General features: G+C 41.2%; 1 protein-coding gene across 1 annotated transcript in view; it reads left to right on the top strand.

The window, feature by feature from the left end:
* The window catches only part of MOCOS (molybdenum cofactor sulfurase), a 53,089-nt gene extending 31,246 nt beyond the window's left edge, over positions 1-21,843 (top strand). The window contains exons 10-15 of the mRNA XM_043889504.1: positions 5,381-5,459; positions 6,777-6,901; positions 12,319-12,424; positions 16,185-16,323; positions 19,318-19,422; positions 21,652-21,843. Coding sequence (XP_043745439.1) covers positions 5,381-5,459; positions 6,777-6,901; positions 12,319-12,424; positions 16,185-16,323; positions 19,318-19,422; positions 21,652-21,804 — 707 coding nt within the window. The 3' untranslated portion in view covers positions 21,805-21,843. The remainder of the gene's footprint in view (positions 1-5,380; positions 5,460-6,776; positions 6,902-12,318; positions 12,425-16,184; positions 16,324-19,317; positions 19,423-21,651) is intronic.
* The last annotated feature ends 2,390 nt before the right edge of the window (positions 21,844-24,233 follow it).

Here is a 24,233-nt window from a genome sequence, read left to right as displayed (position 1 = left end):
GTCTGAAAACGGGGTTCACTTTTACAGAGTGGTTGTCCAGAGTAGCTTTATTCTCATAAAGTAAAACCACGGCTTTTCTTCTACCTAAATATTAAAATAGTCCAAAAGGAAGTGAAATGATGTCTAGAAGAGACAACGGGAAGTTTGTTCCTCTTGTGTTTTTTGTTTTGTGTGTGTGTGGAGGGTATTTCTGGGAAAAGGTAAAGATCTGATAACCCAATCAGAAAGTAAAGAGGTGTCGATTTTGAAATTATATGTTGTCCTTTCACTTACATTAATTTTATTTCCTTCACTCTTCATAGGTTCTGCAAGCTTTAATTCTTCTTTGTGGATTTTTATTAGGAACTGTCTTAACACATATGAATGTAGACCAGCTCTGTCCAGTGGACCCTTATGTGATGATGGAAATGTTCAACATCTTCATTGTGCTGTTTGGTAGCCATCAATCTGATGTGGCCACTGAGTATGTGTAATGGGACTAGCAGGATGCTGGAGCTAAACTTTAAATTTTATTTAATTTTAATTAATTTAAATTATTACATGTAGTGGCTACAGCGTTGGACAGCACAAATGTGAAGAACAACATACTTACATCATCCTGTTTTAACAAACTTAGCATTTGGCCACATTTGCTTCAATTTCTCCTCCTCCTCTCCGTCCTCCTCCCCCTACCTCTCCCCTCTTATTACCCACCGCCTTTCTCCTTTTGCCACATCCTCTTTCTCCTCCTCTTTCTTTTAAGAAATAAAAACATTACAGAATAGATGAAATTCCCTATGTACTTCTCTGTGCTCTCACTCCTTCTTCTGTACCCTGCCTACCATTTACAGAATATTCCAGTTTCCCTCCTAAATTATAGCTATACTTTTGTGATATATCCCATTTCCATATATTCAGTGATTGTGTTTCTTGGCTGTAGGTATTCCATTCTGTTCCACTGGTTTATTTTTTCTTGAACCAATGAGCCAATGTTACTACAAAAACTATATACTGAATCTTAATAACTGATAATCTACTTCTGCTTCATGGACTATGCTAAAGCCTTTGACTGTGTGAATCACAACAAACTTTGGTAAGGTTTTCAAGAGATGGGAATACCAGATCACCTTACCTGCCTCCTGAGACACTTGTATGCAGGTCAAGAAGCAACAGTTAGAACTAGACATGGAACAACAGACAGGTTCAAAATTGGAAAAGGAGTACGTTAAGGCTGTCTATTGTCACCTTGCTTACTTAACTTACATGCAGAGTACATCATGCGAAATGCCAGACTGGATGAAGCTCAAGCTGGAATCAAGATTGCCAGGAGAAATATGGATAACCTTAGATATGCAGATGATACTACCCTAATGGCAGAAAGTGAAGAAGAACTAAAGAGCCTCTTGATGAAAGTGAAAGAGGAGAGCAAAAAAGCTGGCTTAAAACTCAGCATTCAAAAAACTAAGATCATGGCATCTGGTCCCATCATTTCATGACAAATTGATGAAGAAAAATGGAAACAGTGACAGATTTCATTTTCTTGGGCTCCAAAATTACTGCAGATGGTGACTGCAGCCATGAAATTGAAAGATGCTTGCTCCTTGGAAGAAAAGCTGTGACAAATCTAGACAGCATATTAAAAGGCAGAAACATTAGTTTGCTGACAACAGTCCATATAGTCAAAGCTATGGTTTTTCCAGTAGTCATGTACAGGTGTGAGGGTTGGACCATAAAGAAGGATGAGTGCCTAGGAATTGATGCATTTGAACTGTGGTTTTGGGGAAGACTCTTGAGAGTCCCTTGGACAGCAAGGAGATCCAACCAGTCAATCCTAAAGGAAATCAGTCCTGAATATTCACTGGAAATGCTGATGCTGAAGCTAAACTCCAATACTTTGGTGACCTGATGGGAAGAGCCGATTCATTGGAAAAGACCCTGATGCTGGGAAAGATTGAGGGCAGGAGGAGACGGGGATGACAGAGGATGAGATGGTTGGATGGCATCACTGACTCGATGGACATGAGTTTGAGCAAGCTCCAGGAGATGGTAAAAGACAGGGAAGCCTGGTGTGCTGCAGTCTATGGGGTCACAAAGAGTTGGACATGACTGAGAGACTGAAAAACAACAGCAAGAACTGATAGGGCTTGTCCTACCTCATGCTTCCAAATTGTCTTGGCTATTCTTGGCCTTTTGTTCTCTGTATGAATTTTAAAACATGCACGCAATTGTATAGCCACTCCCATAAACGAGATACAAAACAAGAAACAAAGCCCCAGAAAACTCCTTCACGCTATCCCTTTTCAGTCTCTCTTTTCCCCATCCTTAACACCTGGCAGTCAAAGCTCTATCACTATGGCTTTTTTTTTTTAATATACCCTTTAAAAATTATCACTCTTAGTTTTTTTGAGGATGTTATATAAATGTAATCACGTAATCTGTGACTTTTTGATATTGGCTTCTTTCACTCAGCATGATGCCTTTAAGTCCCATTTAAGTTACTGCATGAATCAGTAGTTTATCCTTTTTTATTATTGAGTAGTATTCCATTGTATGGACATTCCAGAGTGTGGTATGCCCTCCTTTTATCTACTGAAGGGCATTTGAGTCATTTCTAGTTTTAAGCAATTATGACTAGAGATGCTTTTATCATTCATGTACAGGTTTTTGGGTGCTCAGAAATTTTCATTTCTTTAGAATAAATACTAGGAGTTGATTGCAGGGTCATATAGTAAGGATAATTTACCTTTAAAAGAAACTTCCAGACCATTTTCTGGAATGTATTGTTTTCATTCCCACCAGTAATGTATGCAAATTCCAGTTGCTCCACATCTGGTCAGTTTTTGTCAGTGTTTTTATTTATTTTAATAGGTGTGTAATGGCATCCCATCATGATTTTAATTTGGTTTCCCTACCGGCTAATGATGTTAAGCATCTTTTGATGTCCTTACTTGCTCTCTATGTGTTCATTTTGACCCGTAGATTACAGAAGTGTGTTTATTTCGATGTATTTGGAGATGTTCTTGTTTTCATTGTTATTGATTTTTAGTTTAATTCCATTAAACTCTCCAAAAGAGAATATTTACTTTGTAGATTTTAAATTCATTAAAATTTGTTAAGTTCTAGCTTATAACCAAGAATGTGTTTTATTGCCTTGAGTGTTCCATATACACTTGAGAGGAATGTGTATTCTGTTGTTGGGTGGAGTGTTCTATACATGTTAGTTATATCCACTTTGTTGATCAGTAATGCTGTTTTTCTATATACCTGCTGACTTTTTATGCACTTGCTACTAGTTCTGTTAATGACTGAAAGAAGAGTGTTGAAGTTCTCAGCTGTGATTGTAGATTTATCTGCTTTCTCCTTAGTTCTGTTAGTTTTTGCTTCACATAGTATTATTGACTTCTTGGTGAGTTGTCCCCTCTTTAAACAATGTTCCTCTTTATATATCATAATTTTTTTTGTTTCAAAGTTTGAAGTGTGAAATTCTTTGTTACAAATCCAGCCATTCATCTCTGTTTTGGTTAGTGTTTGCACAGTATATCATTTTCCACCTTTTTATTTATTTCTTCTAGCCTTACCAATATTTACATAATATTCCACAAAATGTATTCATTTAAACTGTACCATTCAATTATTATTATTCTTGTATATTCACAATCATCACCACAATAAATTTTAGAATGCTTTTTCATCACCCTAAATGAGAAAGCCCATACCCACTAGGAGTCACTCCCCATTCCCGACCTCATTCCCAGTCCTTGGCACTACTAATCTACTTTCTGTCTCTATGGATTTGCCTGTTCTGGATGTTTCATGTAATTGGGATCATACAATATGTGACTGACTTCTTCCACTCAGCATAATGTTTTTAAGGGTCATCATACTGTTGAATAATTAGACATACTTATTTTTGTATCCACTTATCAGGTGATGGATATTTAGATTGTTTCCACTTGTGGTTATTATGAATAATGCTACTATGAACACTTGTGTGTAAATTTTTCAAAATTTACTTATTTTTAATTGAAGGATAATTGCTTTACAGTATTGTGTTGCTTTCTACGAAACATCAACATGAACCTGTATGGTTGGATGGCACTGGTGGGCCACAGAGGAGGTATCCACGGAGAAGGGCCACCACGAATTCTACTCAGGCGTCTTGGCTTCATGCCTTTCCCTGTATTTTTAATAACTCATGAAGGATGAGAAGGCATGCAGAGTGGCAGCATGTCTCAGCTGTTCCAGCCTTTATCAACAATCTTACACTCTTCAGTGGCCTTGGATCAATTTCCTCTAGTCTCTTCCACATATTTTATTCTAAGTTTACATACATATGTTATATGCTCCTTTGTATGTATAATGTGTATAAAAACTTTTTAGAAAAGAATCACTTCCCAGCTCCACTGACGTGGTAACAGATTTTTTTTTTTTTTTTAGTGCTAATGATGATTGATTCAGGAATCCAATTTGATGCTGACTCCTAGGAGCTAGGAGAATTGACACTCTATGCTGACATCCTTTCAGAGCGAGCCTTCATGCTGGCCTGTCTATTTCTAGAAGATCTAGGTAGCTTAGAAAGCAATGACGTCAGGATGTGGAGTCATCCAGAGGGAGAGACATCTTTCAGAGGGAATTTACAGCATCGCAGGGACTATGGATGTGACTGCCCCAGTGCAGGGTCTCCCACGAGAAAGCTGCTCCGTGCACCTGCTGTTGGTGGTGCTAACAGCGATGAAGAGAATCTCTGTGTTAAAAAGAGATTTCTAAGACCCAGCCACTTATTTGATTCAACCAATTGCCCAGCTCATTAATTCTTTTTTTTTTTTTCTTTTGTTGAGCCAGGTATTTACTTTATTTTTTTTATTTTTTATTTTTTTTTCTGTTTTTAAAACCTTTTCACTTTTTTTTTTATTATTATTTTTTTTTTCCAGTGGGTTTTGTCATACATTGATATGAATCAGCCATGGATTTACATGTATTCCCAATCCCGATCCCCCCTCCCACCTCCCTCTCCACCCGATTCCTCTGGGTCTTCCCAGTGCACCAGGCCGGAGCACTTGTCTCATGCATCCCACCTGGGCTGGTGATCTGTTTCACCATAGACAGTATACATGCTGTTCTTTTGAAATATCCCACCCTCACATTCTCCCACAAAGTTCAAAAGTCTGTTCTGTATTTCTGTGTCTCTTTTTCTGTTTTGCATATAGGGTTATCGTTATCACCTTTCTAAATTCCATATATATGTGTTAGTATGCTGTAATGTTCTTTATCTTTCTGGCTTACTTCACTCTGTATAATGGGCTCCATTAATTCTTATATATTTCAGAATAATGGACTTTAAAAACACATCCTTGTTCTTTTTTGCATGATGATAAATTTGTCTCTAACCTTTGTTCATTAGGGATGGAGCCTATAGAGGTGCCTCTTGAGGAGAACAGTGAGCAGGTTCAGATTTGCCAAAGCAAAGTCTGTGCGGACAGGTGAGGCTGTGGCAGGTGAAACTCTCAGGGAAGGGAAGAACGAAACCTCACTTTGTAGACATTCTCTCTGGTGCTTTGAAAGATGCACCTAAGGCCATTTTCATTATATTGAGCACTCATGGTTCCCACTATAAGAAGCCTGAGCTCACGCTATCCAAAAGGCTTTATTAACCAGAAAATGCCAGTCTTCTCAGATGCAGCTACATGAAACCAGGGATAAATAATTGCAGACTCAGATGGTAAAGAATCTGCTTCGTAGTACAAGAGTTGTGAGCTCAATCCCTGGGTCAGGAAGATCCCCTGGAGAAGGGAATGGCAACCCACTCAGTATTCTTCCCTGGAGAATTCCATGGACAAAGGAGCCTGGTGGGCTACAGTCCATTGGGTCTTGAGTTGGATATGACAGAGTGACTAATGCTTTCACTTCCACTTCACTTTCACCCGGAAATGGCTGTATATCTCTCCATGGAAGATTTGCTGTAGTACATTTCCAAAATATTCACCCAAAATTCATTACTCTGATTGAAAATGTGCTTTGATGAGTGTTTAAATCTACACAAGAACTGGCAAGAGGGTGCAGAGTGTGCTCACCCCATGGGCCTCCAGCACGGCCAGGGCCCACAATGCCCAATTGGGTAGAGCACCATCCTCACACTATCACCTTCCCACCTTTCCTAAGCATGTACTTCCAGAGGTGCTAACAGCTTGAGTCCAGTTTGGATGTGTGTAGCTTAAGTGTTTGACATATCCCTTCATGGCTTACTTGTTCACAGTGCAGAAGGAAATGCACTCTGATCAGAACTGTGCATATCATCATTTCCTGAACACAACTGGACCCACTGACTGCTTTACTGTGTTCACTAAAAGCCACTGGCATTTTAAAAGTCTTCTACTAGTATATGAATCACTCATGAACCGTGAAGTTAATAATTTTTGTGTTTGGGGGCTTTAATTGGTTGGGGTATTAGATGGGCTAGGAACCATAAGATTGGGACCCACAATCAGAACATTTGTATTCCACATGTTTTCTGGTTGAGATTAGATTTAGGTAAAAGGAGAGGTAGAAACAGAAATTTCTAAAGCTTTTAATTTGATCTGAAAACTTTGTAAAAGGCACAAACCTCAGGCCTTCCCATGCCTTGGAAATTTCTCTGCAGCTTCCTAAGCACACCTGTCACTATAGGTGTCTATATTGCTGGGGACTTCATTATATTCTATTATATTCTGTTATATTATACTATATAACATTTTGCTATTTCAATTACTTAAAGGAATACTACGTAACGTTCACCATCCATCCTTTTTCTTTTTTGGCAGGGTAAACACATATGATTGTGGAGAAAAAATTTCCAACTGGCTGTCAAAGTTTTTTGGCCGTCCCTATCATTTGATCAAACAAAGTTCAGACTTTCAAAGAAATGCAAAGAAGAAACACGGCAAAGGTATTACACTTTGGATTGCTTCTTAAGGGACAGGAACTTGAACTCACACTTGCAGGCATGAACATCAGTCCACAAAATGGGTTGACAGAGTAATCTGCTCATGAAGTGGGGGTGGTAGGCTTTTGGCAGATAGGTGCCGAGGTGATCCCACAGGTCAGCAGCACCCATGCGTGGTCTTCAGACTGACCCTGAGGAGACTGAGGTGGGCTTGCAGGCTCCGCTCAAGCTCTCTGCCTAAGTCCTGTATGTTTAGAAACATGGGTTAGTTTTTTGTTTTTGTTTTTTAAATAAAAACATCGGTAGCTTGCTAGATCCTAAGAAAATCTGGATTTCTAGTCTTGGTCCTGACACCAAGTGATTGTGAGAGCTTGGCAAATCCTTGAACCTCATGGTGTTGAAATTCTGCAGACCTCAATTACTCAGATTTAAGGGTTTTGACAGTCTTTCCTGCCGTAAGCTGTTGTGAGCATAAAATGAGACTTTAGAGAAGAAAGTACTTTGAGGTCACAGTACCATATGCGAAGAGTGAGCTTTCAAGGTGTCGGTTCCAATGTCGCCTTCTCAGGGGACCCTTGCCTGACTGCCCTCCTGTGAACTAGAGCCCCCTCTTGAACCTCCCAGCTCATTCCCTGTTTTATTTTTCTCTGTGGCTCTTTTTTTTTTTTTTTAAATCTTTTGGTCGTGCCACAGTTCATGTGGGATCTTAGTTCCCTGACCAGAGATTGAACCTTTACCCCTTGGACTGGCAGCGTGAAGTCTTAATCACTGGGTCACCAGGGAGGTCCCTCTGTGTCATGTTTCACATCCTGTAAGGCAAACATTTTACTCGGTTTTCCTGTTTGTGTTCTGCCTTCCCTCTGCTAGATCATAAACTCTGTGAGGGAAGGGTTTTTCTCTGCTTTGTTCAGTGCTTTGTCCTCAGTGTTTAGAGCAGACTAGTAGTTGCTCATGGTAGTTGCTCAGTAAATACTAGATGACTAAATCAACAGACTGGATAGTTGCTACATTCCTGATTTGGGCAGGAATGACCTGGCTTAGTCACTGGCTCTCAGGGAGACTGGCTTGTAAGTCTACACCTGGAATGAGTCTTGGAGGGCTTCAGGGAAGAGGTGAGTTTGGAGTTACATTTTAACAGGAGAGTAGGAATATTCCAGGAAGAGAGAGGCAAGAAGACTGCTGAAGACTACTGGCTGGGCTTGGCATTTCATGGGTTCAGGGAAGGGTTTAAGAGGGTGGGATGTGGGTAGGGGGTTGTTGGGGGTAGAGCTGGGGAGATGAGATGAACGTGTTGCTGAGTCAGAAGCACTATCTTGTGGGTGGTAGACTCATTGAAGAATTCTATGCTGGGGAGTTTCATGATGCTGCTTGTATCAGAAAGACAGCCCTGGTGAGGTGTGGAGGCTGCAATGGAGAGAGAGAAGAAGGAAGCAAAGAGGTCAGACAGGCTCTGACTGTCCTGATGGGAGATGGAACCTGGGCAGGTGAAGGGGGCAGCAGAGTGAATCTGTTGCCTGCTCGATACAAGATCAGGGAGTGTCAGCTTGTGAACATTATACTTCAAGGATGCCATTTATGGTGGTGTGGCCTCTGATGGTCTGGGTCTAGGTCTTTGAACACTTAAATTTTTTAAACTACACTACCCCTTTACATTGTCAGCTAAATTTTTTAAAAGTAGTTTAAGCAGTTGCAAAGGATGTGATTTCCAGCATATTGCATATATACAGGCTTACCTTGGAAATATTGTGGGTTCAGTTTCAGACCACCACAAAAGCAAGTCACACATTTTTTTGGTTTTCCAGTCCATATAAAAGTTATGTTTATGTTCTACCATAATCTATTAAGTATATAATAGCTTTAGGTCTAAAAATCAGTGTACATACCTTAATTAAAAATACTTTAGCCTTCAGCAAGTCATAGTAACATCAAAGATCACATAACTTAGGAACATAGATCATATAGTAACATCACAGATCACTGTAACTAATATAATAATGAGAAAGATTGAAACATTGCGAGAACTACCAAAATGCAACACAGAGACATGAAGTGAGCAAAAGCTGTTGGTGCTGTTGGGAAAACGGTGCAATAAACTTGCTCGATGCAGGGTTGCCACAGACCTTCAATTTATAAAAAGTATAATACCTGCTAGGTACCTGTGAGGTTCGATTAAGGTGGAATTCAATAAAACGAAGTTTGTGCATGCTGTGAGCTAAATTGCTTCAGTTGTGTCCAACTTTTTGCAACCCCATGGACTGTAGGCCGCCAGGCTCCACTGTCCATGGGATTCTCCTGGTGAGAATGTTGGAATGGGTTGCCATGTCATCCTCCAGAGGATCTTCCAGATCCAAGAATTGAACCTGTGTCTCTTTACGTCTGCTGCATTGGCAGGTGGGTTCTTTACCACTAGTGCCGCCTGGGAAACACAAAACAAAGTACACTTGTAGTCATTAAAATGAAAACACGTATTTTGCCCTTTTAAATATAAGCCAGTGGGATCTCATTATCATAATAATTTGATTGTTATGAGTATTCATTAAAAATATGTATATGGACAAACTATTTTTTTTGTTTTTGTTTTTTTTTTTGGCCCCACCTTGAGGCATGCAGGATCTTAGTTCCACAACTAGGGATCTAATCCATACCCTCAGCAGTGGAAGTGTGGATTCTTAGCCAATGGATCAGCACGGAAATCCTGAAAAACTATTTTTAATGTACAGAAATTATCTTTCTTTCCTTTTCCTTCTTCAACTTGGATTGCCATTTCACTTCCTTGATGGAATTTCATCTTAGTGTTATATATTTTAGGTTTGAAAAATCTTTCCTTGGTCACCCTATCATATTTACCTGAAACTAAAATTATATATGAAATGAAATGCATAAAATTTTTTAAAGTTTACGGTGATTGTAGAGTCTCAGTGTTAGGACATTTTTTCCAGGTTGAGTTCTTATCATGATTTGTAGTAATTTAAAAAAAAAATCAACACAGTTGATCAAAGCAATAAAAAGTATATTATAAAATTTGAAAAATAGCTATTAAACATAAAGAGAAAAAATAGTGGAAAATAAATCTCTTAATGAGATGACTGACTGCCCATGATTAATTCCCGTGTCCATGAACTGCTATCATCTATGATTGGAATAGCTGGTGCTGGGTGTTGGTTCTTTTCTGAAGAATCTTATTTAAGTCAATAAAGAGTTGGGGATGGGGAGGTGGGAGGGGGGTTCAGGATGGGGAACACATGTAAATCCATGGCTGATTCATGTCAATGTATGGCAAAAAACACTACAATATTGTAAGGTAATTAGCCTCCAACTAATAAAAATAAATGAAAAAAAAAGAGTTGGGGATGATGGAATTTGGTTAGCGCGCTGTCACTCAGACCTTTCTTCTGAGGCACAGGGATCTAACATCAGATGATCTGATGTTAATGATCTGATCATCATTAAGATCAGATGATCTTAATCATCTGTCACTTGACAGCTTAATTAGTTCCTGCAGTTTTGTGGTTAGCAAAGAATTGGAAGTCATCTGACCTACAGGAGAATCATTCACCCACACCTGAGAGACTTTTATTTTCTCGGCACAGACTCCAGGGCTGTGAATGGGGCTTTTGTTTCTCCACCCAGGAGATTTTTAGCCCCAGGGCCAATATGCCACATGAAAGGTGCGGTCTTTCCCAGTGAAGGGTGAGAAGGGCCTTTTGTGGACACCTCACTGCTCTGATGAGCTGTTCTAGCAAATAAGCCATGGAGGTAAAGAACCTGTAAGCGATTCTCTTGGCACTATCCATTCTTTTGTAATCTGGCATCCACAGGCCTGAATCTGAAACAGCTCCCTAGGTTTTGGTCCAGGCAACACTTTCATATCAACATCTTGTATAATGACAGCTATGGTGCACCCAACAAGCGGCTGATCAAAGCTGGGTGACAGGTTGAGGCAGTTCTGCATGGCTTTGATATTTTCTTCCACTCCTTTTTTTAAAAAAAAAATTTCTGTAGTTTCAAAACTTGTCTTATTTCTATATATCTAAGGTCAATATTGGGCTTCCCTAGTGGCTCAGTGGTAAAGAATCCACCTGCCAATGCAGTGGACGTGGGTTTGATCCCTGGTCCAGGAAGGTCCCCTGAAGAATGAGATGGCAACCCACTCCAGTATTCTTTCCTGGAAAATCCCAGGGACAGAGGAGCCTAGCAGGCTATAGTCCTTGGGGTCATGAAGAGTTGGATGCAACTTAGTGACTGAATAACAGCAAAGTCAATATTACAAACTTTGCCAAGGGCAAAACCCAGCTTTTCCTTAACTAGATTCCCTGACTAGATACAGATCGTCCTGGACCCAGGACCCTCATCAAGGTCCTTCTTCTTCCTTGGGGAAGAGCCCCGCTACTTCCTAGATACAGACTAGATACAGATACAGACTAGATACAGATCGTCCTGGACCCAGGACCCTCATCAAGGTCCTTCTTCTTCCTTGGGGAAGAGCCCCGCTACTTCCCCACAGCTCCATCTCTTCTCGAAATGTTGCCTCCAAGTCTCCTTTGCTAGAACAATTTAACATCAGCATTTTATTATTTTTTTCTAGATTAGTAACAGAATCTTCTAGGAGCTAATTTTCTGTTTGAATTATGCTTAGAACATTTTTATTATTCCCACGGGCACCAATTTTTCCCTTGTAGAAATAATCTGTATTATTTAAAAATGCAAGTCAATAGAAACACAATTCATTTGCATTCCAAGAAAGCAACTCTTCTCTTAAAATTTATTTAATTTAAATTTTTGAATTTAGTATTATTGACATACAACATTATATTAGTTGCAGGTGTATGACACAATTTGATATTTGTATGTATTGCAAAGTGATCATCACAAGTCTAGGTAACATCAGTCACCATACATAGTTACATTTTTTTTTTCTTTTGATGACAACTTTTAAGATTTACTCTCCTAGCAGCTTTCAAATAGGCAATACAGTTTTATTAACTATAGTTGCCACAGTAAACATTACCCTCCCCAAGACTTATATATTTTGTGCTTGGATGTTTGTACCATTTGATCCCCTTCACCCATATCGCCCATCCCACCCTGTGCCTTTGGAAACCACCAATCTGCTCTATGAGCTTGTTTTGTTGTGTTTTGTTAGCTTGTTTTTTGGTGGGTTTTTTGTTGTTGTTTGTTTTTTTTAGATTCCGCCTATAAGTGGGATCATACAGAACTTACCTTTCTCTGACTTATTTCATTTAGCATAATGCCCTTAAGGTCTTTCCATGTTATTGCAAATGGCAAGATTTCATTTTTAATGGCTGAATAATATTCCATTGTGCATGTATACCACATTTTCCTCATGTGTTTACCCATCAGTGGATACAAGTTGTTTCCCTGTCCAGCAGCCCTTCTTTTAAATACTCCATCCTTTTTAGATCAGTCTGCTCGTACAACAGCCGCCCTTTCTCTGGTGAATGAGGCACAATATCTGCTCATAAACAGATCCAGTATTTTGGAACTTCAGCAGCAATTAAGCACAAGGTAAGATTCCTTTACTATTTGCTATTTGCCTTGGGAAAGAATCTACCTGCAATGCAGGAGACCCAGATTCGACCCCTGGGTTGGGAAGATCCTCTGGAGAAGGGAATGGCTACCCACACCAGTATTCTTGCCTGGAGAATTCTGTGTACAGAGAAGCCTGGAAAGTTACAGTCCGTAAGTTCACAAAGATTGGACATGACTGAGTGACTAACACTTTCAGAATAGCAGGCAGGTGTAACCACTCGCCCCTGGGAGTGAGCCAGTTACCTGCCCAGAGAGAAAAATTCTGAGAATCTTGAGTCCAGACCCTTCATTGAGAACCTAAGGTCCACAGAAGTCACAAAACTTTTTGGGCCAGTTTACCTTAATCTTTTAGAGGGTTCTCTTCCAGTGTTCTTCTTGATGCCTTCAAGATGCTTAGTGGAGAATCCCAACTCTTATTGTCTAATCATTTCATTTCTTGACATTTGCTTTAATGAATGGAATTGTCAGCAATTTGACATAGCTGTTTTGCCCACCCTCCCACTGTTCCCTGGCCCCTAGGAGCCTTGTCCTACTTCCACAGTTATTTTGAGTGAAAATAGCAGTTATGCTTTTCCAGTTATAACTGTAGATATCATTTGTATCATCATACAGAACTAGCACCCTTGCCTGCTCACTCCCACCCAGAGATCTCCCAAAGACTCTGGAAAAGTCTGCTCCAGAAAGGGTCTTGGGTGGTTCAAGCCCCCTCACTGTTCCAAAGAGGAAATTGAAATCCCAAGGTAATCAGACCACTGGGACAAAAAGAGCTATTATGTAAGCTATTATGTCAGAGACAGGTGGCTCATTCGTCTACACCCGTCTGTGCCCTGAGCCAGGCTCCTGTGACTCTCACATGCCGTGTGGTCCTCGGCACCTGTGTGCACACACACAAACATGTACAAATGTAGCTTAATAAGAACAACAAAGATGGACTTTCGTAGTAGTTCCTGTTTATGTGTGTGCTCAGTCGCTCAGTTGTGTCTGACTGACCCTTTGTGACTCCTATGGACTGTAGCCCACCAGGCTCCTATGTCTGTGGGATTTTTCAGGCAAGAATACTGGAGTGGGTTGCTATTTCCTACTCCAGGGGATCTTCCTGACCTAGGGATCAAACCCGTGTCTTTTGTGTCTCCTGCATTGGCAGGTGGATTCTTTACCACTGCGTCACATGGGCTTCCCAATTCATGTTTATCATCATCTGCAAAAACAGACAATGGTGTTCCCTTGCTGAGGTCCAGGCTGCCCTGTTTTGGGGGCAGTAACGTGATGCATGGTCCCTGGGTGTTCACTGAGTTTTCCCAGCACTGAGTTACCTTCATTCTTAGGTGCTCAGAGCCCTGGAGGGATCAAGTTTGTGGTTTTTTGGAATTCTTGGTATGGAAGAAGACGTGGCTTGATGCAGCTCTGGTTCCTATCAGCTGGTTTAGTGAAAAGCTGACAAGTGGTGGGGGGTAGGAAGGACAGGTGATCAAAGATAAGAGAAACAGCCTGTGGTTAGTACATGGTGAGCGTCCGTGGTTCTGGTTTCGAATTTGATGGATGCTCTTGTATACATACTGATGCTGATAGCTTTTAGACATAAAACTTTCCCTTTTATAAAGCACAAGGGAGGGTTTATCACCTGGAGGATAAATCCAGAATCAAAGGATATTAGGACTGGGACTTGCTAACCCTCTCCTTTCCCACAGGGACCCTGCGGTTGTCACTGGTCCTGGGAATTACACATAGTGCAAAGCTGGACTTGGTTATTCTGGTCCCTGGCTTCTTCTGGCTGTCCACTGTTTGGAGGGGATTGGGATACAGACACGGACCCATTTCTCTCCCCCAGAGTCTTTCAGTTCTATCTCCAGGCAGACTCCAGTATGCTCAAGGATTTCCCCCGAAACTTAAAAGTTTTATTAATGTACAATGAAGTGCAAAAATCATAAGTACATAGTTCAGTAAATGTTTACAGATGTCTGTATACCCGTGGAGCCACCGCCCAGATCAGGCAGTGAACATTTCTAGTGCACCAGACCCCTTCCTCATGCCCCTCTCAGTCAGCCCCATGGAACATCACCAGTATGGCTTCTTTCACTCTAGAACATGGGTCCCCAACCTCCGGGGTCTAATGCCTGATGATCTGAGGTGGAGCTGATGTAATAATAATAAAGTGCATGATAAATGTAATGCATTTGAATCACCCTGAAGCCATGCCCCCACCAACCCTCATCCAGGAAAAATTGTCTTCCATGCAACCAGTTCCTGGTACCAAAAAGGTTGAACTCAACTTAATGGGCTTATATTGTATGCTTGTCTGCTGAAGTTTTCAGATGCTTTTTCAGTGCTTTTTTACCTTAGGGATGGGATGCATGGAGGTACAGGGAACGTTTTCATGGTACCTGTGGAGAAGGGAAAGGCTACCCACTCCAGTATTCTGGCCTGGAGAATTCCATGGACTGTATAGTCCATCGGGTCGCAAAGAGTCAGACACGACTGAGCGAACTTCATTCATTCATTCATGGTAGTAAACAAAAATTTTAAACAAGAAAATTACATAAATAACATACACCTAGTTAAAACTGCTGGAGAAGGCAATGGCACCCCACTCTATTACCCTTGCCTGGAAAATCCCATGGATGGAGGAGCCTGGTAGGCTGCGGTCCATGAGGTCGCTAAGAGTCGGACACAACTGAGCGACTTCACTTTCACTTTTCACTTCATGCATTGGAGAAGGAAATGGCAACCCACTCCAGTGTCCTTGCCTGGAGAATCCCAGGGACGGGGGAACCTGGTGGGCTGCCGTCTATGGGGCTACACAGAGTCGGACACGACTGAAGCGACTTAGCAGCAGCAGCAGCAGTTAAAACTGCAAACAGGATGGAAGTTAGGAAATAAAGTTTTTTAATTGAGGTGCAGTTGACAGGCAACATTATATTAGTTTCAGGTGTGCCACACGATCCCATATTTGTATATACTGAGAAATGGTCACAATAATTCTAGTTAACATCTGTCACCACACATTGCTGCAAAAATTTTTTCTTGTGATGAGTACTTTTAAGTTTTATTCTCTTAGCACCTTTTAAATATGCAATAAGTGTTTTTTTAGACAATGCAGTTATTATTAACTATAGTTGCCATACTGTACATTACACCCCCATGACTTGCTTATAACTGGAAGTTTGTACCTTTTGACCCCCTTCACCCATTCTGCCCACCCCTCACCTCTGGTAACCACCAATCTGTTCTCCATAGAAAATACATATTAAAACCTCCCATGTATATACTCTATATAGCTTTATGATGGTCTAATATCCAAAAATATCCAAAAAGAGTGTGAGCTCTTGGTACTTTTTAGGTCCTTGGTAGTTAAGCCTGTTGACATTCTTTAAATGCCTTGTCCTGGCTCACCTTGTAGAATTGGTATTTTCTCACAAGTTTATCCACTTGACCCCTGTTCACTGGGTTACCAAAGTTCTTCATCTTGTCAGGAAGGATCGACTCATCCATCACGCTGCCTCTTGTGAGCATCTTCATTGGAGGTGGGACCACATTCCAGGGGAGATCCTGGAGGTCCGACAACAGAGGTGTGTCTTTTAGCCTTGCACTCATGATAAAAGCTTGTTCATCATCTAAGCCTCAGGCCACAGTACCGTTGATGAACTCAGGCATCGAAATGGCAGAAATGTTGACTTACTACATTAGTGCAATTATCCATGCCTCCCCACCTTTTCTCTTTCTGGTGTGTCTTAAATAGCTGTGAGAATGGCAAAGAAGAATTATTCCCAATGAACAATCTCATCTCACGATTCCGTGCCAATATTATTACCAATGGAACAAGGGCTTTTGAAGAAGAGAAATGGGATGAAATTTCAGTTGGTTCCTTGCGTTTCCAGGTAAGTTCTGAGAAGTCCTGTTATCTTTCCTTAAGGGTTGTCAGTGGGTATTGACCTCAACCCTTGGCTGGGATAGTAGCTGGTAGAAGGGAATCCCACCCTTGGGGTTGACTCTTCCCTACAAAATCTCAGTGGGAGGGTATGTGACATCTGCATCCTGGGTCACCCCTTGGAATGATCTATCCATCCTTCCTTCAAGGGGGTGGGTGGCAGTTTCACATGAAGAGAGAATGTACAGGTGATGGAGGTACAGACCTCATCGCTGTATCTAGACTAGCTATTTCTTGGAATGCTTGTGTCTGTGAGAACTTCCTCCTCTTGAAACTTGCTGTCTGGAGCTCCTGGAGGACATCCCAGATACTTTATGGTCCTTCAGTGCCCGGGGCGGCTATACTTCTCACGATCTTGCTTCTGGCCTCACTGGAAGCTGGGGAGGAGCTTGCAGTCAAAGGATGAGGCACCAAGTTGCCCTACCTCCCCAGGCTTTGGGGTCGCCAAACCCGAAGTCTTCAGCTGACATCTACATTCCTCACGAGAGTGGATAAGGCCCCCGAGACCTAAGCCCCGTGGCCTCTCCCATCTCCCCAGGGTCAGCACCCCTCCTCCTCTGCCTGTCGTGCGGACCTTCTCTCCATCCCCTCAACAAGCCAAGATTCCTGCCTCAGGACCTTTGCCCTTGCTGTCCCCTCTGCCTGGCGCACTTCTCCTGCAGCTCCTTCAGGTCTAGCTGAGATGTTACCTCCTTGGGAAGACTATTCCTGACCCACCCGGGGTCACGCTCCACACAGTGTATGCTTATTTTCTCAGAGTGTAGGAGAGTGGGACCAAGTCTGTTTATTCCCCACTGTCCGTCTAGGGCCTGGAACAGTCCTGACCAGAGTCAGTGCACCATGGTTGCTGACAAAATGAATGGCCCGGACAGCTAAGGATGAGCTGGGGACGGAAGGACGGGTCCTCTGCACAGAACATCACTCTAACTTCCAGGAAGGCAGTACACAGTGATTTAACCTCTAAGGGAAGATTTCAGAGTTCTGCAGGTGCTGGGTATGCTGTGCGTGCTCAGTCACTTCAGTCGTGTCTGACTCTTTGCAACCCCATCGACTGTAGCCCGCCAGGGTCCTCTGTCCATGGGATTCTCCAGGCAAGAATACTGGAGTGGGTTACCATGCCCTCCTCCAAGGGATCTTCCCCAGCCAGGGATGGAACCCACGTCTCTTATGTCACCTGCATTGGCAGGTGAGTGCTTTACCGCTGGTGCCGTCTGGGAAGCCCTGCAGGTGGGGGTAGCGATAAACTGCAGGGCACACACACATAGACACGCACACGAATGCCCCAAAGAGCTTTTCTATCCATTTGCCTCTCCAAACTTCCTCTTATGCTGGAAGCTGCTCCCCCTTGAAAAAGCGATCTCTTTTCTCTCCCGCAGACCTCTCTCTGCACCAGCCTTCCTGCCCTTCCCCTCATCTGTCCATCCTGACTTCCTCTTCTTCATTTTCTATTGCTGTGTCCTGGCCATGTAAAAGCGTCTGCTCTGACTTATCCTGCCTGGTCCAGAGTAAACACTAAATGTATGTTAGATGGAGAGAGAGGGAGAAAGAAAGGAAGAAAAGAAGGAAAAGGAAAGAGAAAGAACTACAACTAGACTAGGATCACTCTCAGAAACTTACTTTGTAACACGTAAGTTGTAAGATACTGGGGACATGAGTACAAGAAAGACTTTAAAAAAACCTCTCTCAGATGCTTTGCTTTCTTTAGGTCATGATACTTAATAAACATTAATTAATGAAAGTCAAAATATACATGCCCTTTGACCCAATAAATTTACTTGTAGAAGTATATCCTGTAAAAAGTACTCTTACAAATAGGTGAAGATATATTAAAAATTACTTATTGCAATACTTTATAAATATAAAAATTGGAGAATACCCTAAATATCCATAAGAGGGAGGTTGATTAAATAAATTGGGCTATATCCATACAATGTTGTCCTATGCAGGCATTAAAAATTATCAGCTATAGTTAATATTGTGTCTTTCAAAAAGTAAATGCTAAATGAGGAACCTGGGATTAATGGATACACGATGACATATATAAAATAGGTAAACAACCAGGACCTATTGGATAGCACAGGGAACTATACTCAGAATCTTATAAACTGCAATGGGTTATTTTTTTTTCAGATGACTTTGCTGTATACCCAAAACATCATAAATCAACTATACTTCAGTGATAACAAAATTTTTAAGTAAATGCTTAAGAGATGTTTATTGGTGGTAATACTCAGTGCTGAAGTAGTTACAATGCAAAAAAAATCCAGCACATCTCTTTTGGAAAGCAGTTTCTCACTGGGTATTATCAAGTCATAAGAGCTTTATACGTATTGACTTTATAACCTCATTTTGAGAGATTTAGCCTAAAAGATTCAAACATGAGAGAGTTATGTGAATTAAGACCTTTATGGCAAGATTATTGATCAAGCAAAGCATGAGAAGCCATGCACTTGGCTTCAAAGGAGAAGAGCTGAGTGTATCCACGCACAGGCATGCCAGGCCTTGGTGCAAACTGCAGTGTGTTTCACAGGGGCACCTGTGGTTGCGTGAGCTATTTGCCCAAGTCTCAAGTGATCTGTGGCCATCACAGCAGCACAGGGAGTGTGGCTGGCCATCTCCTCCCAGAAAGCCCTGCCATCAGTGCTCGCCTTCCCTGGAGGAAGCCCCACATCCCCTGATAACCACCTGCGAGCCACGACCACCCTTTTCTTTTTCTATAAAACCCTGCTGCAGTGGTCTGTCAGCTGGCAAACACATGTGGATGATTCCCTAGCGGGCATTGGGAAGAGGTGGCACTCTTGGCTCCTTGCAGTTGGAGTGTTTCTCTGAGAGTCTGAAATTGGCTGTTTACAACCATTCCTCTTGGACCCAGATTCCTCCCTGCAGAGTGGGACAGTCGGGTCAGTTTCATGACAATGCTGTCTTCTCCCTTCCTACCGCCCAGGTTTTGGGACCTTGTAACAGATGTCAGATGATTTGCATCGATCAGCAAACTGGACAACGAAACCAAGATGTTTTCCAAAAGCTTTCTGAGAGGCGAGAGAGAAAGGTAAGCATGATTGCTAAATATGACACCCCATCTTAAGATCCTGATGCATTGTCTACACTGGAATTAATCCTTAATAATGCTGAGTGATTTTTAGAAGTGGGAGAACATTCTAAGGCTGATGGGCTACCATCAAGGTTCAGACTTTGTGACACTATCTTATTTTTCCTTTCCATTCATTTCCTCACTTTAAAAAAAATTGTTTATTTTTAATTGGAGGATAATTGCTTTATAACGTTGTGTTGGTCTTTGCCATACAACAGCATGAATCAGCCTGTAAATAGACATATGTTCCCTCTCTCTCGAATCTCCCTTCTACCTCCTACCCCACCCCACCCATCTAGGTCTCACTTTTTTTTTATTACATATATTTTTGATGCTTTCAAATCTTTTTGAAGAGATAAGGAGTATAGATAAGAAATAGTTACAAAAAAGAAAAGGTAAAAAAAGGGACTTCCCTGGTGGTCCTGGTTCAGACTCTGCACTTCCACTGCAGAGGGCATCGGTTAGATTCCTGGTCATGGTACTAAGATCTGCATGCCATATGGTGTGGCCAAGAGTGGGGGAGAAATAGTAAGTAAAGTAATTCTGCCATCTTGTTTTCTTTGCCACAGAAATCTCACGAAGGAAAAAAAATGCCTTAGAGTGAACAGGATAGCTGCCCAGAAAGATTCAATAAATTTCACTGTAATAAGTTTGTAAGTCATATTCTTGAGGCTAAAATGACTGTTATTATGGAGTTTAGATGATAAAAGCTGACTTTCTAACAGATGATTCATTAGGAAGACTCATTCTGGGCTCGCTCTTTCTGTCAGGACTTTCTCTTTGCAAAGTATTCCAGAAAGCCAAGTAAGCAGTCAGGCTGCATGGAACAATTCTTGAAAATTAATAGAAATAAGGCAAGTGTTTCATCTCTTTCCAGTAACAGCCTGGCAAGTTAACTGATGGTAAAATGTCTGCATTGTTTCTTGTGTTTCTCCAAAGCCAGAGTTTTTGTTTCACAGCCACTGATCGACAGAACTTTCCTTGCAGATGTGCACAGGTGTGGTCTGCAGAGCGGTTGCACTTGAGTGTTACACTAGTGTCTCTCTCTGCACAGGTGCAGCCGGCCTTGTCAGCTGGGGGCATGGGGACCTTGAGTCTGCCCCACACAGGTTGTTAGGAGAGGGGACGGGTGGGCACGAATGCTACTAGACATGGAAGTGGTATTTCTCAGCGTCACTATAATTCTTGTGTGCAAGTCTTTTATTTTCTCAAATTTTGGAATAAATTTAGATTTATAGAAAAACTGCAAAGAAAGTACAGAGAACTCCTATGTATTCCTCACCTACCTGTACACAAATACTAAGGAATTGATTTGGTTCTGGTCCCTAGCCTGGGGCCTGGACCACGGTGCTGGCCAACTGCTATAATCCCAGGAATGAAGAGACCTGGGAGCATGTCTCATATTCTAAAGGGGTGCTCCTGGCTCACTCGCACTGATGGCAAACCTGGAGTAAACTCACACGACTTTTCATTTTGGACCTTCCATCTTTATTCCGGAGAATTTGGAGAACTCAGTGCATATCACACGTTCTTATAGAAAATGCAGAGTTTTGCCCATATTTTCACAAAATGGCTTTTGCATCAGGGAACAGAGCAGAAATCAGCCTGATGGTGGGTCAGAAGCCCAGAGCAGGACAAAGCCCTCCTGTGGGAAACTCAGGGGATACAGGCAGGAAGAAAGAATAGAAGGTCCAGCAATAAAAAGGTGTGGAAGACTATTAGGAAAAAACTCTTCAGAATGAGAATCGGTGGTGTCATGTTTTTTTTTCTTTTAAATTTTTAATTTATTCTTATCTTTGGCTAGGCTGGGTCTTTGTTGCTGCACGTGGGGGCTACTCTGTCGTGCGGCACACAGGCTTCTTGCAGTGCCTTCCCTTGTTGCAGAGTACCAGCTCAGTAGTTGTGGCACATGGGCTTAGTTGCCCGGCAGTACATGGAAGCCTCCTGGGCCGGGGATGGAACCCGTGTCCCCTGCGTTGGCAGGTGGATTCTTTACCCCTGGACCACCAGGGAAGACCAGGGTTCTCCCTGTTTCTCACTGCTTCTACTACATGACGGACAGGACATATCAAGTCCCAGGACCTGTCTTTAAAGACCCGACTTAATTTTAGTGGAACGTTATTATTTGCAAAATTATTTTAACTGTTAAAATAACCTGTCTTCCTGTTGCTGCTGTTTTGTTCACAGGTGAAATTTGGAGTGTACCTGATGCATACGTCTTTGGATTTATCTTCTCCATGTTACCTCTCCGTAGGATCTCAGGTGCTCCCTCTGCTGAAAGAAAACATAGAACACCATGATATACCTGCTACTGAGAAATTTCAGGATGCTATCTCCTAAATTTTTTTCAGTATATTAAAATTTCTCTTTTACCCTCTTCATTCTTTTTTCTTCCAGTTTTATGGAGATATAATTGACATACAGCACTATGTAAGTTTAAGATGTACAGCACAATTACATATATCATGAAATGATTACCACGTAAGTTCAGTGCGCATGTGTTTAGTCATATCTGATTCTTTGTGACCCCATGAACCATAGCCTGCCAGGCTCCTCTGTCCGTGGATTCTCCAGGCAAGAATACTGGAGTGGGTTGCCATTTCCTTCTCCAGGGGATCTTCCCAACCTAGAGATTTGAACCTGGGTCTGTTGCACATTGGCAGGCCGATTCTTTACCACTGCGCCACCTAGGAAGCCCCAAGTTCAGTGAACCATCTTATATAGATATATTGGGCTGGCCAAAAGTTTTGTTCATTTTTTCCACAAGATGGCGCTAGTAGAGCTTAGTTGTTTAGCTTCTTTTGAAACAATTTTATTAGATTAAAATATTGTGACTGCTGTCATATCAGCATGCATTTAAAAAAACATCAAAATTAGTGAATTTTTGTATTGCTATTTTAATATTGAAGATGAAGAAAAGCAACATTCTTGGCATAATATGCTTTATTATTTCAAGAAAGGTAAAAACAACTGAAATACAGAAAAAGATGTGTGCAGTGTGTGGGGAATGTGCTGTGACTGATGGAATGTGTGAAAAGTGGTTTGCAAAGTTTTGAGCTGGAGATTTCTCACTGGACAATATGCCACAGTTGGGTAGACCTGTTGACGTTGATGGTGATCAAATTGAGAAATTAATTGAGAACAAGCACTGTTACACCACATGGTAGATAGCTGACATACTCAAAATACCCAAACCAAGTGTTGAAAATCATTTGCACCACTCGTTATGTTAATTGCTTTGATGTTTCAATTTCACATAAGTTAGGCGAAACAAACCTTCTTGATGGTATTTCCACATGCAATTCTCTACTGAAATGTAAAGAAAAATGTTCTGTTTTGAAAACAAATTGTGACAGGCCATGAAAAGTAGATACTATACAATAATGTGGAACAGAAGAGATCATGGGACAAGTGAAATGAACCACCACCAACCACACCAAAGTCCGGTCTTCTTCCAAAGAAGGTGATGTTGTGTATATGGTGGGGTTGGGAGTTTTCTGTCATGAGCTCCTTCTGGAAAACCAAACAATTGATTCCAACAAGGACTGCTCCTAATTAGACCAACTGAAAGCAGAACTCAACGAATAGCATCTGGAATTAGTCAACAGAAAATGCATAATCTTCCATCAGGATAATGCAAGACCTCATGCTTCTTTGATGACCAGGCAAAAGCTGTTACAGCTAGGCTGGGAAGTTCTGATTCATGTACTGTGTTCACCAGACATTGCCCCTTCGGATTTCCATTTATTCTCTTAATGGAAAAAATTTCCATTCCCTGGAAGACTGTAAAAGGCACCTGGAACAGTTCTTTGCTCAATAAGATAGAAAGTTTTGGGAAGATGGAATTATGAAGTTGCCTGAAAAATGGCCCAAGGTAGTGGAACAAAACGGTGAATGTGTTGTTCAATAAAGTTAGTGGTAAAAATGAAAAATGTGTCTTTTATTTTTACTTAAAAAACTGAAGGAACTTTTTCAGCTAACCCAATAAAATTAAAGAAATGGAAACCAATACAATTTTTCCTTGTGATGAGCACTCTTAGGATTTGCTGTTTTAACAACTTTCCTATATAATATAAAACAGTGTTAATTATATTAATCAAGTTGTACCTTACACCCCTGGGACTTACTTATCTTATAAGTGGAAATTTGTATCTTTTGACTGCTTTTATCCAATTTTCCCACCCACGTCCCACCTCTGGTAACCACAAATTTGATCTCTTTTTCTATGAGTTTATTTTGAAGTGTAATTGACCTGCAACATTATGTTAGTCCCTGGTACACAGCATAGTGATTCAGTATTTCTATTCTTTTCAAAATGATCATCAGGATAAGTCTAGTTACGATATGTCACCATAGAAAGATGTTACATAATTGACTATATTTCCCACACTGTTTCATACCTCTGACATTTATTTTGCAACTAAAAATTTGTGCTTTTTAATTTCCTTCACCAGTTTTCTTTCTCTTGCTCCCCTCCCCTCTGGCAACTACCTGTTCTTTTCTTTGTATCCATGACTTTGTTTAGTTATGTGTACTTATTTGTTTTGCTTTTCAGATTCCACATATAAGTGAATCCATACAGTATTTGTTTATCTCTGTCCAATTTACTTCACAATTAGCATAATATCCTAGGTGCATCCATGTTGTCACAAATGGCAAGATTTCGTTCTTTTTTTTTTTTTAATTTATTGGAGTACAGTTGAATTACCATGTGGTGTTAGTTTCAGGGGTACCGCAAAGTGAGTCAGTTATACACATGTGTACGTCCA

The sequence above is a fragment of the Cervus elaphus genome, chromosome 27, assembly GCF_910594005.1.
Source record: "Cervus elaphus chromosome 27, mCerEla1.1, whole genome shotgun sequence".
Classification (NCBI taxonomy): domain Eukaryota; kingdom Metazoa; phylum Chordata; class Mammalia; order Artiodactyla; family Cervidae; genus Cervus; species Cervus elaphus.
Note: the sequence above shows the minus strand (reverse complement) of the source record. Positions and strands in the feature narration are given on the sequence as shown.